This window comes from Catharus ustulatus, chromosome 18, assembly GCF_009819885.2.
Source record: "Catharus ustulatus isolate bCatUst1 chromosome 18, bCatUst1.pri.v2, whole genome shotgun sequence".
Taxonomy (NCBI): Eukaryota; Metazoa; Chordata; class Aves; order Passeriformes; family Turdidae; genus Catharus; species Catharus ustulatus.
The window spans coordinates 10,333,884-10,348,476 of NC_046238.1; the positions used below are offsets into that span (position 1 = coordinate 10,333,884).

A 14,593-nucleotide genomic window follows, 5' to 3' on the forward strand; every position below is an offset into this window, starting at 1 on the left:
CTGAGAGGGACAATACCCATTGCTGCATCCACAGCTTAAGCTGGGTTGCCTGTTTCAGTATCTTGCTCTTTTAGGAACCTGTTTAGCAGAGAGAATTTGCACTGACAGGTTGCCCTGGATGGCTCCTTGAATCAAGTTCTCAAACCCTCCCCATGGCTTATTTACTGGATTCAGTACTCATGGGATGGGGAAAAGAAAAAGGGGAAAAAATTACTTAGAGGCAAGGTCAGTGCCATCCTTTTGCCCCATAATAATAGAACCTTTTGCTTTCTGTTTATACAGACCTTCATGATTTTGATCTGAGCAAGGAAAGAATGCTTGACCCTCTTACAAAGACTCTTACACCACTCTCTTTATGGCCATGCTTTATTTTCACCCTTGTTTGCTAATATCACAAAGAAGGCCTTCCTATGTCCTGGGCAAGGTGACATTTCTGTGTTCTGTGATGACATCACTGGCATCAGTCACCTGCTCTTGGTTCTCTGTGTGCTTGAGTCAGTCTGGCCTTTGTGCATTTTCAGAAAGGGCCATCCCTGGAGTGATTTCCAGGCTGAAAGATCATTTGTTCTGTACACACAGGAGCCTTCTGTGTTGCAAGAGCACCAGTTCTTGAAATGCCTGATCTAAATCTCCACAAGAACTACTCACTATTGCAGTACCTGAGGAGTCAAGCCTCACACCAGGCTTCAGCAGTGCAGTTAAAACAAAACAACCTCATCTTTGACTTATTTCCAATAACCAGTTCTTCTGTTTTCTGGGCTGAGGTTCTCCAAAGGACATAACCAAGCTGAAGCAGGGCAAGAAGAGCAGAAATGGGAGCTGGGTGTCCACTTACAGGCAGCAACTGTCCCAGCTCTCAGGTGAAATACATTTTAGGGCCCTAATAGATAATGTCACTATTTCACTGTAAAGAAACTGCATTGTTATATTCTTAACAGTTTTTCATAGCTATTTGATTGGGATGACACATAAAATAAAATACTAATAAAATAGCATACAAAGGAGTTTTGGCTTTTTAAAAAGCCAAACCAATAATCAAATTCACAGGACAATGGATTTTTTTTTTCAAGTGGAAGTCAATAACATGTTGTACATGTTGTACTATAAACAAAGCTTTAATCCAGGGTTACTCCAGATAACACAGTTATGTTTTACAGTCAATAGTCCCCAAAAGCACATTAAGCTTGTATAGATGCCTGGCTAAGATGGTGGCATATTTACAATACATTTCACTGATTTATATGTGCTTTTTCCTCTCCATCCAAGCAAGAGCTTTTCTTCATCCCTATCCTAACAGCTGCAGCAATGGGGTTTGTCTCAGGCTTTGTTTGGGAGATTAAAACCATCTCAATATAATCTCTTTTTGTTTTATACACTGAAGGAAGCATTAGAGATGAAAATTAATGCCACAATGGATTTCATTAATCACACCAGGAGGCTTGGTTTGCTGTAGTAGGCACTTCCAGCAGAAGGTGCTCACAATCAGTTTAAATATTAAACGCCCTCCTGTGTTTAAACAGTGATGATCAAATCTGTGCAATCACAAGTCCTCTTGGGACAAGACTTCTTTTAAAAGGGCCAGTATTGTCCAAACCATCACACCTTATGGTGAATCCCTCTTTCCAGCAATGTAAGCATCCGTGGAACTGCAAGGACAAAAGGACTGGAAAAGTCAGTGCCTGGGGGAATTGCTGTGAGATAAAGGAAGTGTCACCTCTGGGTCACCAGCCCAAAAGAAATCACAACGGCCAGGAGGGCCAACAGTTACCGTGGTGGGACAGGTGCTGGCAGCACGAGGCATCAGTCTCTGCCCAGTCCTTGGAGAGTAGGTGCTCACATTACAAAAAGCAGCACTGCTGTTAACTGATGCTGCCAGGAAAAAGGCCAAGGATCAACAGGTCCCCCAAGCTGGGCTCTTGGGGTGTACCCCCACAAAAGGCCAAGTCCCAGTGGCAGATGGCCAGAGGGAAGTTTGCATTCCCACAATTCATGTTTTAACTGTTACAAATAATCAGCAACTCTCCAGGGCCCTGGGTCTGACACGAGGCAGCAGCCAGCCCTGCTTGAAAACTGCATCAGTCACCAACTGCCCCAACCAAAAACATCCTTGGACTGATGTGTTGGGGCTGCTCCATACAGATGAACATGGTCTAAGTGAAGGAAAGGAAAGCAAGCCCCAAGAAAGCAGCATACAAAGAAAAAAGCTGTAAAACTCATAATTCCTTTCTGCAAAATCTAGGAATCAAAAGCACAAGTTTTCTTTAAAATGTTTTTGTGCAATCACTATTAGAGCTTTGCTTGAAATTTAAGTATAATCAGAAATTGAGGGAATGGGGTCTTAGCAAATGTGACAATATACAGGATTATGCTGCTGTATTCTACCTCAGCCTCCCTCCTGTACTGGGATCTAAGGAGACAGAAAATCAACAAAACCAAAACTGAAACCCCATCCAGTCCTGCCCCTAATAGAGGGAATAGTGCTGGGAGCTGAACTGACTACAACTCCCAACGTTCACTGAGGGTACCTTTAGGGCAAATGCTACCCGAGAACATCCCAAACAATCTGAAATTGAAAGCAAGCCCCGGTGCTTCTTGGAAGCTGTAGTCAGCTCTCCGGGGTGAACTACTGAGCACAAAGATCCCGAGAGCTGCTCTGGCAACCAAAGAGCCCCGCTAGAGCTCTGAGGGAGCGGGAGGCGAGCGGGGAGAGCGCGCTGCGCCCCTCGGGGGTGCCAAGTTCCCTCCTTGGGCTTCCCCGATGTTTTGGGGAGATTTTTGGCCTGGGCCTGCGGCAGAAGGGGCGAGACCTGGCAGCAGGGGCCAGCAGGAGCAGGTTTCCCCCGCGCCAGGCGGGCGCGGTGCCGGCGGCCGTGGCGGTGGCGATGCGCTGCCGGGGCCCGGCGCCGGGGGGCGGGGGCCGGGGGCGGCGGCGCTCCCCGCCCAGCCGCCGCAGCCGCGGGCCGGGCGCGGGGGGCGCAGCGGAGCGGCGGCGGCGCGCAGGGCCATGTCGGCGCCGTGCCTGCGCCTGCCCGCCGCCGGGTCAGCACCGGCGGAGGCGGACAGCGCCGGCGGCATGGAGCCGCCCGGGGCCGCCGCCCTGGAGCTGGCCCTGGAGGAGGAGCTGGCACTGCTGGCCGCCGCCGGGGAGCCGCCGGAGCCGCCGCCCGCCGCCGCCGCCCGCGACCCCGAGCTGCTCTCGCTGATCCGGCAGAAAGAGAAGGACCTGGTGCTGGCGGCGCGGCTGGGCAAGGCGCTGCTGGAGCGCAACCAGGACATGAGCCGGCAGTACGAGAGGATGCACAAGGAGCTCACCGACAAGCTGGAGGTGAGGCCCCGCCGCGCTCCGCCCGGCCCCGGCCCCGGCCCAGCCCGCGGGCTCTCCCCGCGCAGCGCGGCCCCTTCCCCCGAGCGCGGGCCCTGCCGAGCAGCCCGCGGGACTCGCTGTGGCCGTGCCGGGCAAGAACGGGTCTGAGCCGTGCCTGCGAGGCCTGGGGGAGGCAAAGCTGCCGTTCTCCCCCGCTCCCCCCGGCCGAGAGCCGGCGTGTGAGGCCGGGGCCGGGCTGTAGCACCGCGCTCCGGAGGCTCCTGGGGGCTGTTCTGCCCCAGGACCACCTGGGAGAGATGTGCGCGGCTCATCTCGTCACAGAAATACCTCGGAAGTTAAATTTGCGCAGCAGGTACTGAGCTACACAGCATATGTGACCCTTATGCTTAAGCTGTTGCAGCTAAGGCTTTAGGCATGGCAGGAGATAAGCCCTAACGATACATCGCTGCTAGCTGCTTGCTCTGAAAAATGCCTACAGGTATGTGGAGAGAGCTGCTTGCCAGGAACTCGGGGGATTGAGCTATTTATTGATTTTTAAAGATAGAATAGAGCTATTACAAAGAAAAAGACCTGTGCAGGCAGCTTTTTTGGAACAACTCTGCACAATTGTGAGAGAGCCACTATTATTCAGTCCTCCTCAGAGGTACTCTTGAAATTGTATTTCTTCTATAGGTAATAGTGCTTAGAAGGCTGAGAAAAGCCTCTCTCACCTTTCTGGAGAGAGTTTGAACAGTGCTGGATTAACATTCACATTTCAAGTCACAGCCCTAGACCAGTCCTTTCTGCACAGTCCTGCATATTCCTGTATTCCTTCCTCACAGACTTAACATTTCTCAGGTTCAAGAGGATTTGTGAAATTACTGTATGCCCTTTGTTCTCCTGACAAAAATTCTTCTCTCTTATTAAACTTGTCATTTTACCCCAGCTGATCCCTTCCTCTTTGCAGGGGAATCTCTCTGCCTTTGCTATTCTAATAGAAAAATAGTGAAGGTGACATTTGCTCAAATTATTGCTTAGTAGCTCTGTTTATCAGATTAGATTATTAAAATTTGCCAGAGTGAATATTTCCAGGTTGATTTTAAGCAAGAGCAGACGTATGTGATGTTATGCTGACATGGTTTTCCTTAGGAGTTGGAGTAGAACCTTTCCTACCATTAAAGGAAAAATGCACAAGTTTAGGTACCCAGTGAGCTGCTTCTTAGGGAGTTCAGGAGCCTCAAATACCACACACTGTTTGCAAAATGAAGAGGTGAAAAGGAGAGGGGAGAAACCATGACGTTATAGTACTTTAAATAACATCCCACAAATGTTTACCTCCGCTCTCACAGGCCCATTCAGAAGTTAAATGAAGAGACTGTAAACACAACCAACTGTTTGCATATTTTCATCCCATTACTATCACCCTAACTTCACAGTGGAATAACTGATTGCTATTTTCCAGGCTACCCATTTGAGAGGAGTTAATGTTATCTATTTAAGGGTCATTTTTTTCCCCACTGGGTTTGGCAAATTTAACCCAGTGCTGCTTCGCACAAAAAATCAAATTTCAACATTAATCTTCTTGAAACACAAGCCTGATAATCCCAGTCTTTGCAGATTAAATTTTGGCCTCCTCCTGTTGCCACTGAAGTGAATAAAATTTTACAATAAGCTTTTCGATTTCAGAGGAGCAGAGAGGAAGGACCCACAGCTGTTCCCTCCTTCCCTGTGCTGAGAACTTTCTGATGGTGACAAGAAGCAAAGTCTCAGATGAGATTCTTGGTGACAACCTGATATAATGATGTTTAAGTAGCACTTAGAAGGAGGTATTTTCTCCCAGTCCACAGTTCAGAATTGGTTACAAGAGCTCAGTGAAGCTTCTCCATTTCACAACAGCCAAGGTACTGGTCTGTTTGTTGGGTGCTTTGCCTCAAGATTAAATATATTCTAGTTTTGTGGGTTCATTGCTGAGGTACAGCATTCCTGCCATATACCTGTGCTGGCAAACCTTTCATTTCACAGCCTGAATTTAAATTTATTTCTAATAATGAAATTGAAGTTCTGTAATAAATTCTGATATGTGATCCTAGGCAGTTTTATCCTCTGTAAGGGATTAAAACAGTTAATACTGCTGTTCCTCTGACACAGAGGAGCCTGCTGTGTCCAAGCATTTTACAGAATGAACCCTCTTTATCAGCTGGGAAACTCCCCCTTGCTTTCATCTCTTCAGATGAGGACCAGCCCAGCTCAGTTAAGTTGAAGAGAAGCTGTTTTCAGAAGAAAACATCTTCTAGAAAGCAATTCTGTATAAAAATCAATGAACAGCTGGTGAATGGAGAGACACTCAGGAGACAAGAAACTCCCCTGCCGAGGACAGCAGTTTGCCCTCTCAGCACTACGTGCAGAAATCTCCTCTCCAGACCTGCAGCCCTGCAGGTGCTGGGGTGAGGGCAGGCCAGGAGAGCTGGCTGCTGGCAGAAGCAGGAGAGACCAGTCAACACATCTTATCTGGGTTATCCTCCCCTCTGCCACAGCCTCTCCACGCCCCACTGCTCTGTTCTGGTTTCTCTGTCACAACAGAATAAATTTGATATTCTTCACTTCCTTCTAAAGCCAGCCTTTGTGATGGTCATTTATTGGGGCTGTGTGTAGTGGAGATTTTCTTTTGTAGTGGAGGACTGAAATGCTTTTAAAATGATTGCAAGGCTTATCAGTGGCTTCTAAATCACATTTAGGTGTCTGGGGCACTTCAGCTGCAGTACTGCTTCTCAGCAGGCTGAAGTTCCACTTTCCATTTAGAGAAGGCCCTGGATCTTTCTAAACGTTGCCTAGCAGTGAAAGAGGCAGAGCTATAAAAGACAGAATTTTCAGTGTGCTGCTGAAAGTGAAATTGTGGCTGCTCCAGCCACACTTGGACTACAAACAAGATTTCTTTGCAATGGTTGTCATGGGCCAGGTGCTGGGATCTCATGCCTACCTATTGCATTAAAATATTTATGTTACTGCTTAGCTCTCATTTGTGAGCATTCTCACTCTTTTAGCGTCTGAGACACGGGAGAATCCCCTGCTATGGGGCTACTGGTTTTAATCAGCTTTCCCTTGTATTAAAGGGTTTTTCATAAAAATCTGGAATTTGCAGAAAGATTTGAAAGGGCACAAGCAACATGCTGCTACACTGAGCTAGAAGGAGCATAGGAAAGGATTTGGGGATCAGGTGAAGAAAGAGAAAACATGGCATCTGCATGGCAGAGTAAAAAAAAAGGTAGAGGATGAGCAATACACAGGCCAGAGGGCTGGAGAAGTATTGGAGGGTTGTGACATTCAGACCTGCTTGGGAAGGTGACAGGGACCCTGCCAGGGAGGCTGTGTGTCATCAGCAATAGGCACCCAGGGGAAGCAGCCCCCTCACAGCCTGTGTTTCTAACAAGCAATAAAAAGCCACTTCACATAAATGCAGTGCAATTTTCTTTTCTGCCTAGCAGGTTTATTTTTCCCTCCTATCAAAAGTGCCATGGGAATTGTTCACCAGGGAACAATTCACCTGGGAGTAATAGGCAAGTGCTACCAGTGTTTGGCCCAGTGGGTTTCTGTTCTTTTCTAAGACATACTCCTTAAAGACTGGGGCATCTGATAGAGTGTAGCAGGAGATTATTCTGGGGATCAGAGGACAACCAGAAAGGAGAGGACTCCTGTTTTTCAGGTTTCCCTGCTAATCCTGGGATGTGCCCATGTCCCCAGTCTGTGACTGTTCTGAAAGTAAATGTGTCTTCAGTCACCAGGGGAAATTCAAGCTCAGAGTTTGGGAGCAGGGATTCTTTCAAATGGGCACAACATAAATCTGCTTTGACCTGATTTGCAGCTCTGTTTCAATCAAGCCCTCATTTAACTGAGCCTTTAAAACATGCAAAAGTTTCACCAGGTTTGTGCTGGCCCTCATTTTCCAGCCAATCCAAAGTGAAGCAGAGTCTCCAGAACTGAGAGTGGTTTCTAAGAAACCTGAACCCAGAACATGCACATACATAATGTCTATAGCAACCAGTTCATTGCATCCATTGCCATTCCAGAGCGGACTGCATCAAACAATGGAGTTACTGTGCACTATCAAACTCTCAGACAACTAATTAGGTCAGGAATAGAAGGAGCAAATGGATAGATGATTCAACTGTTGTTCATGAGACCCATATGACAACAAGGATGCCTCATCTACATTCCTCACCAGCATTTTGTGTATTTTGACTATAAAGGCAATTTTAAAAGAATTATGCCACTGACCACTGAAATACTGCTTTGGAGTTAAGCTGGGCTCTGCTAAATCAATTGCTCTGTCTGACCTATATATTCTGCCTATTGACATGCAGCCTACTTTACTCTTTTGGCAGTTATTTCAGTAAAAATCCAATGTGCTGAACTCCAACGGCCAAGGACAGGCCAATTGCTGGAAATGGAAAATGGCTCTAGTGGCAGTGACCTGCCCTGATGTGGAATTGCTGTCTCCATGGCATTGTCACATCCTAGCACCATCCTCTCTCCTGCACAAGGTTTAGCCCTAGCATAGATGAGGAAAAAGAGACATTCACCTTTTTTCCCTCCCTTCCTAACCTCTTCTCCCCCATCGTTCAGCACCTGGAACAAGAGAAGCACGAACTGCGGCGGCGATTTGAGAACAAGGAGGGCGAGTGGGAAGGAAGGGTGTCTGAGCTGGAGAGCGACGTGAAGCAGCTGCAGGACGAGCTGGAGAAGCAGCAGGTGCACCTGCGCGAAGCCGACCGCGAGAAGACGCGCGCTGTCCAGGAACTCTCCGAGCAGAACCAAAGACTCCTGGACCAGCTCAGCAGGGTGAGTCAGCTGGGTGGCACAGCTGGGCACGGGACAGGGCACAGCTCTGCTGTCATCCCCCTCTGGGGCAAAGGAGTGGGAAAGCTCCCACTTGCAGGGAAACAAATGGTTCTGCCTCTGGTCATGTTACACAGGTGTCCCCATAAGACATGCTGCCTTTAAACTGTTTTAATACCTCTAAGGAGAGATGCATTTCTTTGGCAAAACAGTTGTGTTTCTGGGTTGGATGGTCATTTACTGCACAGTGGTCTCTCTCAACTGTTTTTGTATCCAGAACTGATTTAGAAAATCTGTTTCTAATTTACTAACAGGCTGAACAAATGTAGCATGCAAGAAGAAGGCTAATCTGCAACAGTAGGGTGAAAGGCTTTTTGCAGGCCTCCCTTTTTTGAGATACATTGGCTGTAATGTTGTAGAATTGAACATACCATGTCATTCTCAGATAGTGTGTCACTACAGATAACTTTGCCGTGGTTAGATGTGTGAGAACCTACTGAAATTCCTTGGAATGCCATGTTTCATCAAAGAGCTTAACTTGCCTCTGAATGAAAGAGGATTTATAGTGAGGCTGCTACAAATCAGCCTAATTGACTGAATACTTGCAGCAGGAGTTTCTTTCTGACAGCAAAAGACTTAACAGTTTCTGCCTCCTTCCCCCAGAAGCTAACCTGTCTTCTGGAATTAACAACCTTCATTCTTTCCTCCCTACTGGACAGTTAGTACAAACCATATTTTTAATGCTTGAGAACACAGTTACTCCAGCAAACTAAAGCATTTGCTTGTTATCAGTTGCTTATTCCCAAAATAGCGTAGAACAAAAACACACACACAGATCCATGCTGAAGAGGCCCTCTCATGCTGTAAGAACATCTCTCAGACTAGATTCTGTCAGAGCTGAGTCTCTGGGGCTGACACAGGGATTTTGCCTGTGGGAGGGTGGACACCTCAACCATAACACTAGGATCAGAGGACTCTGAAGAGGGCCAAATGTACAGGTCTTCACTCAAGCTGTGTATGCAGTTGTCCTGTGGCTCTAGAGGTGAGAAGAGCTAGTCTTGGGTATGACACTCTGTGCTGACACTTGAGGAAATCATTCCTCATTCCACTGTAGATTTTCTAGTCATGGATTTAAAAAGCCACTTATTCCAATTTGGTTAACAGCTTTAAAAAGAAAAAAAAAACCCAAACCAACAAACAAAAACAACACCACCAACAACAAAAATACCTCATCTTCCTTAGTTCAGTAATGTTGCTAAGTTTATCCATGTTTTTAAAGCAATATGTCCCAAGTGAGCTACAGATCTTTTAACTTTTCTCTGGACAGAGCATATCCCACATACACCATGGATGAGAGTTTCCACTCAAGATTGCACAAGCCCTGTGTTGTGTCAGGTGCTCAAGGAACCTCTCACAGCCAGATGCTCAGAGAGCCACTCCACAAAGCCTTGTCAGAGGAGCCCCCAAGTTAAGTCTACCAGTCTGTGGTGTCCAAGTATGAGTTTTGTTCCCTTAACTCCCTATTAGTGCCAGAAATTACATTCCAAAATGCTGAGTATTGGTGCTGCCCTTCCCATTCCTGCCCAGCCCTGCTCCCAGCTTGGAGAACAGTTTTTCTCCAATGCAGATAAGCTCTGATAGAGACAGAGCTGATGTTTGCTGAGGCATGATTCAGTGCTCACCGAGTTTGTCACCTGGCCAAAACTTGCCAGTAACTCAAATACAGCAAAGGGTATAGCAAGGGTGTAAACAAGTCTTCCCACAGTCAGGAAAACCTGAACAAATTGAAAGAGAGTGAGCAACAATCTGTTGTCATTCTCAGGGCTGCAGCTGAGGCTTTTTAAAATCCCAGTATTATATTAGCACTTGATTCCTGGCTGCTTAATATTCCATATTTCCTGCTCCATAGTGTATTTGCAGTCTCATCTGTCTGGTCTCTTATCCTGAAGAGGTTACACATATAATCCCTGAAGCAATGGCACTGCCTAAACCCTGCACACATGTAGTTCTGTCTCCTGTTACCACTTGGGCTTCCAGTTAATAAAAACGATAAATCAGAGTTGTGTGGACATGCTTGCCCACAGGCTGGAGTCTGGCCTGGGATCATGAACTGAGCACTGGGAGAGGAAAAGTCCTACAAAGAGGTGCTCTTACAACTCCTATGACCTTTAAGGTGTTGCTGGTATCCTCCCTATGTCCCTGGTTCTGCATTTGTGTCACCATGGGTTGTTCGGGAGCAGAGGGTTATGAGAAGTTTGGGATAAGGTGATAAAAGCCTTGTTCAGAGCCTCTAGTCTGCCTCATCCAACACTCTATACCCTGCTTCACTCACAGGACACAAAGACAGGCTTCTCTCTGGTAGAGTTATTCTACACTAGTAGGTACTGGCTCCTTAAATTTGAATTTCTACAGTTTTTAGCAATTAACACCTCGTGGCCCCATTTAGCAACACTCAATCATCTCTCTCCTGGAGAAGGTATCCCTTGGCACCAGGCTCTGTGTATTGAATGACAGTCAGCCTCAGGAGCTGCCAGCCCACATGGTCCTGCTTGTTTCTTCTGGATTCCATGGGCTTCAGACTCTCAAAGCAGGGCAGCAGCCACCATCTCCTTCATCCTGCCCCTCCTCCTTCCTGCTGCTGCCATACTTTCACCAACTAATTAGTCTTTAGGACATGTTTTTTAACCCTGCCTTCCCCAGAGATGAAAAGCCAACACATACTCATTTTATCTAAACCTGGCACAAATGCCAACCAACCAAGCACACACACCCACACAAGGACAGCAAGGGGACCTAGAAAACTCTGTCTTGCAATTAATGCCTGGGACTGAAAAAACCCATCATCAGTTCTAGCAGAGACTGATAAGGAAAACTCAAGGATAGGAATTTTAAGTCTGTTCCAGTATGTAAAAATTAACCTCTTGCCTCCAAGAGGCTAAAATAAGGTCCTTAAAATGGTTTAAGGTCTTCCAATGAGGTGGTGATAAAGGAGAACTTTAAATATCTAATAATAGTAAGTAGGCTATAAGGAACTTTGCCTCCTCTTGAAATACAGCCTTTGGTTCTCTGCTTTTAGCAGAACAAAGATACTGCCTGAGGTTAGAACAGCATTAAACCATGGGGAAAATTTGGTTGGCTGGACTGGGAGCACATAGTGAAAGACGTGACTGAAATGCCAAAGAGCAAGTTTAAGATCTCCACAGTATTTTTAAATTCCCTACATGATGATTAAAATCCTTCTGCACATTGCTTTGATTTCCCTCCCCCTGCCTAGCACAGCAAAGGGTGCAGGAGCTCTCAGCAGTGTGTCCACACCAAGCTAAATGCCAAGTTTACCAAGGAGAACTGTAGAGCTCCTCATGAGCAGTGTGCCAGGGTACAAAGCACTCACCAGAACTGCTCAGAGCTGAAGTATAGGAGGCAAAGAACAGTTCTGCTGAGAAAGTCGAGGCTTGGGAGTTATTACATGTTCTGTTTCCAGCTCCTTCAGTCTCTCCCATCTGTTTCAGTTCCCCACTAGGATAAAAAAAGCAAAAGAAAAAAAACACAAAAACCACAATCCTATGCTTTTTGTCATTTTATGGGGAAGTGTGCATAGGGAAAGGTCTCCTCTTACATGTGCCCACAGCAGGTAACACAGCAAGAGTCCTGTCCCCACCTTTGGGCTTCTAGGAGTTACTAATGCAAATAATAATAACAAACAGTCATCTTCCTATAATGAGGCAGCATATTACTACTTTGTCAGGAAGTGAATGAAAAAAGACTTCCACGCTGTTTCTGAGTGCCTTCACCAGATGGCTTTCCCACACATTTCCTGCTCCCCAGCTCTGGCTCCTGGAGCTGTTTGCTGCGTGTAGCTTGGGCGAGGCTCATCCTTCCCAGTTCAGCTGGGCTTCTTTTATGGTACGTGGAGCACAGGGGATCGATTTCGCAATGTCAGGCTCAGGTAGTTTTTGCAATGCAAATCTGTTTCCCGGGGCAGTGGAAGAGTGTCATCTTGCACTGCTGAAACAGCTCCTTGTGCTTAGAGAGGAGTGCTGGGCTGCTGTGGCATCCCTCAGAGGGGCCCTCAATCACCAACTCCATAGATTCACTCAGCATCTAGAGCCAGCATGCTGCTACAAAGAATGAGGTGTTTCACTCAATCCCTCTGCTATAGCAAGAACAGGAACAGCCAGCCCACAATTCCTCAAAGGAGGTATTATTTACTAACCACAAAACCCTCCTTTCAGTAATATTTCAGTTGAAGTTTCTCACTTCATGCTCTAACATGCAGCATGTTAAAGAACTGGCAGGCACTGCCTTGCTTTGCTTTGAAAGAAACAGGTTTTTATTTAAGAACTTGTTCTTAAATAAAAGAACTGCATTCGCCTTTCTGAATGACTTGTATTTTAAATATATCCTTTTATGGTCAAGAACACCCAAGAGAGGCAGGTCTGTTGTCATTTATTTGAAGAGATTTTTCTGAATGGTTGGTTGCTGGGTCTATCAGCACAGAAACAATGTTGGTTTTAAGATATGCAGATTATTCACTAAAAAAGAAAGTTATTGGAAGAAGTGTGCTGGGCAAGATGCACTGGTTTTTGCCATTTTTTTGGTAGCAATTACACTATAAATTATATCTTTAATTCCTTGTTTTAGCTATACAGGTACTTAATGAAAGCCTCCTTAGGTTTCTTGTTTATTGTCTCCAGTAGCCCAGCAGGGTCTATTGGGAGCTCTATCCTTAGCACAGAGGCAAGTCAGGCTGAATTTAAGTCCTGCTTCAGGGGGTTTATTTTTAACCAAAGATCCTGAGTGAATCTGGCTTCAAGAAGGGTTGCTTTGACTATCCCTACATTTCAAGATGCAGATCAGCCACTACACTGAATTATTTTTCATAAAAACTCTCTGGTTTTTGCTCTTCAAAGTGTTTACTGGACATATTCAGTGAGTAGCTTATTATAAGGAGCTCTACACTGAACTCCTCAAGCCCAGAGTCCTGCATAGCAAATCTTCACCTACATCACCACTGAGCAGTCTAAATTCAATGGAAGGGGAGATTGCAGAAGAAAAGGCAGCACTGCTTTCTGTTGAAGGGGCTGAAATAGCTGCTTGTCATGGTAGCTTTGGTGGGGCTGCTTATTCCTTGGGGGAAGGCAGACAGCCCTTGAGCACTTTTTATGCCTGGCATAAGGCTCACACATGCTGAGGTGAGAGGAAACAGACTCCAGCACAAGACAGAGCCAAACAGTGATTCCAGCAAAGCTCCCAGTAACCTCATTCCCCAGCTCCCCACCCTCTGGAGCATCAGCAGATCCTCACGCCACATAGCCAGATCCCTGATCACCAGGGGAATACTAATGAGAAAGGCTCCTGCTCTCCAGTTGCTTCTCCTCTAGCAGAGAGCACTTGTTAATAATTCAGCTTCATGCCACATCAGGCCTGGAGTGCTGAGGCTTTCCATGCTAAAGCTGTAAATACAGGACGTGACTGCAGCTGCATGTTCTCACCTGCAGAGTCCTTCAGTGAAATGATTCAGTGCCCTAGAAGGTAATGGAGGAACACCTTGAGGTCACTGCTGAGTGGCACTTACCCACCATCCCTCTGGGAGAACAAGGAGAAGGGCTCAACCCTCTGCTGAGAGCCAGTCCAAGCCTGCAGCACCCGTTAACCCCATTTTAGGACACACAGAGCTTTGGGACCCAACAGGAACAGGGCCATCCAGACATCAAGGAATAAATACAAGTGCCAAAGAAGTAATTTCAGCAAACATGAGGGGGAGCACCCCTACAGAATTTGCTCAAGGATTTTGCACACACTCATTTAATGAAAGAATTTTTTTACCCTTGAGTTCTTTAAAGTGCTGATGAGCACTCAGGGAATGGACAGGAAGAGAATGGCCTGTAGTGATAGGACAAGGGGGAATGGGGACAGATTAAAAGAAGGGAAATCTAGGTTAAGTATTAGAAATAAATTCTCTCCTTTAAGGGCACTGAGACACTGGAGCAGGTTGCCCAGGGAGGTCATGGCTGTCCCAACCCTGGCAGTGTTCAAAACCGGATTGGATGGGGCTTGGAACAGCCTGGTCTAGTGGGAAAATTCCTGCCTGTGGCAGGGGGAGTTGGGACTAGATGATCTATAAGATCCATTCCAATTCCTTAACATTTCATGCTTCTATTAAAGCTGTGCATGGAATAAAACAGGGGCTAATGAATAGCATAGCCCTCCCTAGGAAAAGGATTTTAAAATGTTACTGTAAAGGCAGTGGAACTACATAAATCGCTGCTCCTGGGCAAAAGGATGGCACCCCTGGATCCCAGGGGCTGGGTTGGGACCTTCATCCTCCTCTGGGGCATGGAGCACCCCCTCCATCCCCGGGGAGCCCTCGCTGGCTGCTGGATGACAGCACGGCGTGTCCCAGCTGGCGATGTTGCTGTGGCAACCGGGTGTGATTTCAGTGCCGGTAGCGCCACG

At 46.7% G+C, this 14,593-nt stretch overlaps 1 protein-coding gene across 1 annotated transcript in view; it reads left to right on the plus strand.

Annotated features, from left to right (window-relative positions):
* The first annotated feature begins 3,004 nt into the window (after positions 1-3,004).
* The window catches only part of BICDL1 (BICD family like cargo adaptor 1), a 48,874-nt gene continuing 37,285 nt past the window's right edge, over positions 3,005-14,593 (plus strand). Inside the window, exons 1-2 of the mRNA XM_033075817.1 lie at positions 3,005-3,325; positions 7,925-8,140. Of these exons, the coding sequence (XP_032931708.1) occupies positions 3,005-3,325; positions 7,925-8,140 (537 nt within the window). The remainder of the gene's footprint in view (positions 3,326-7,924; positions 8,141-14,593) is intronic.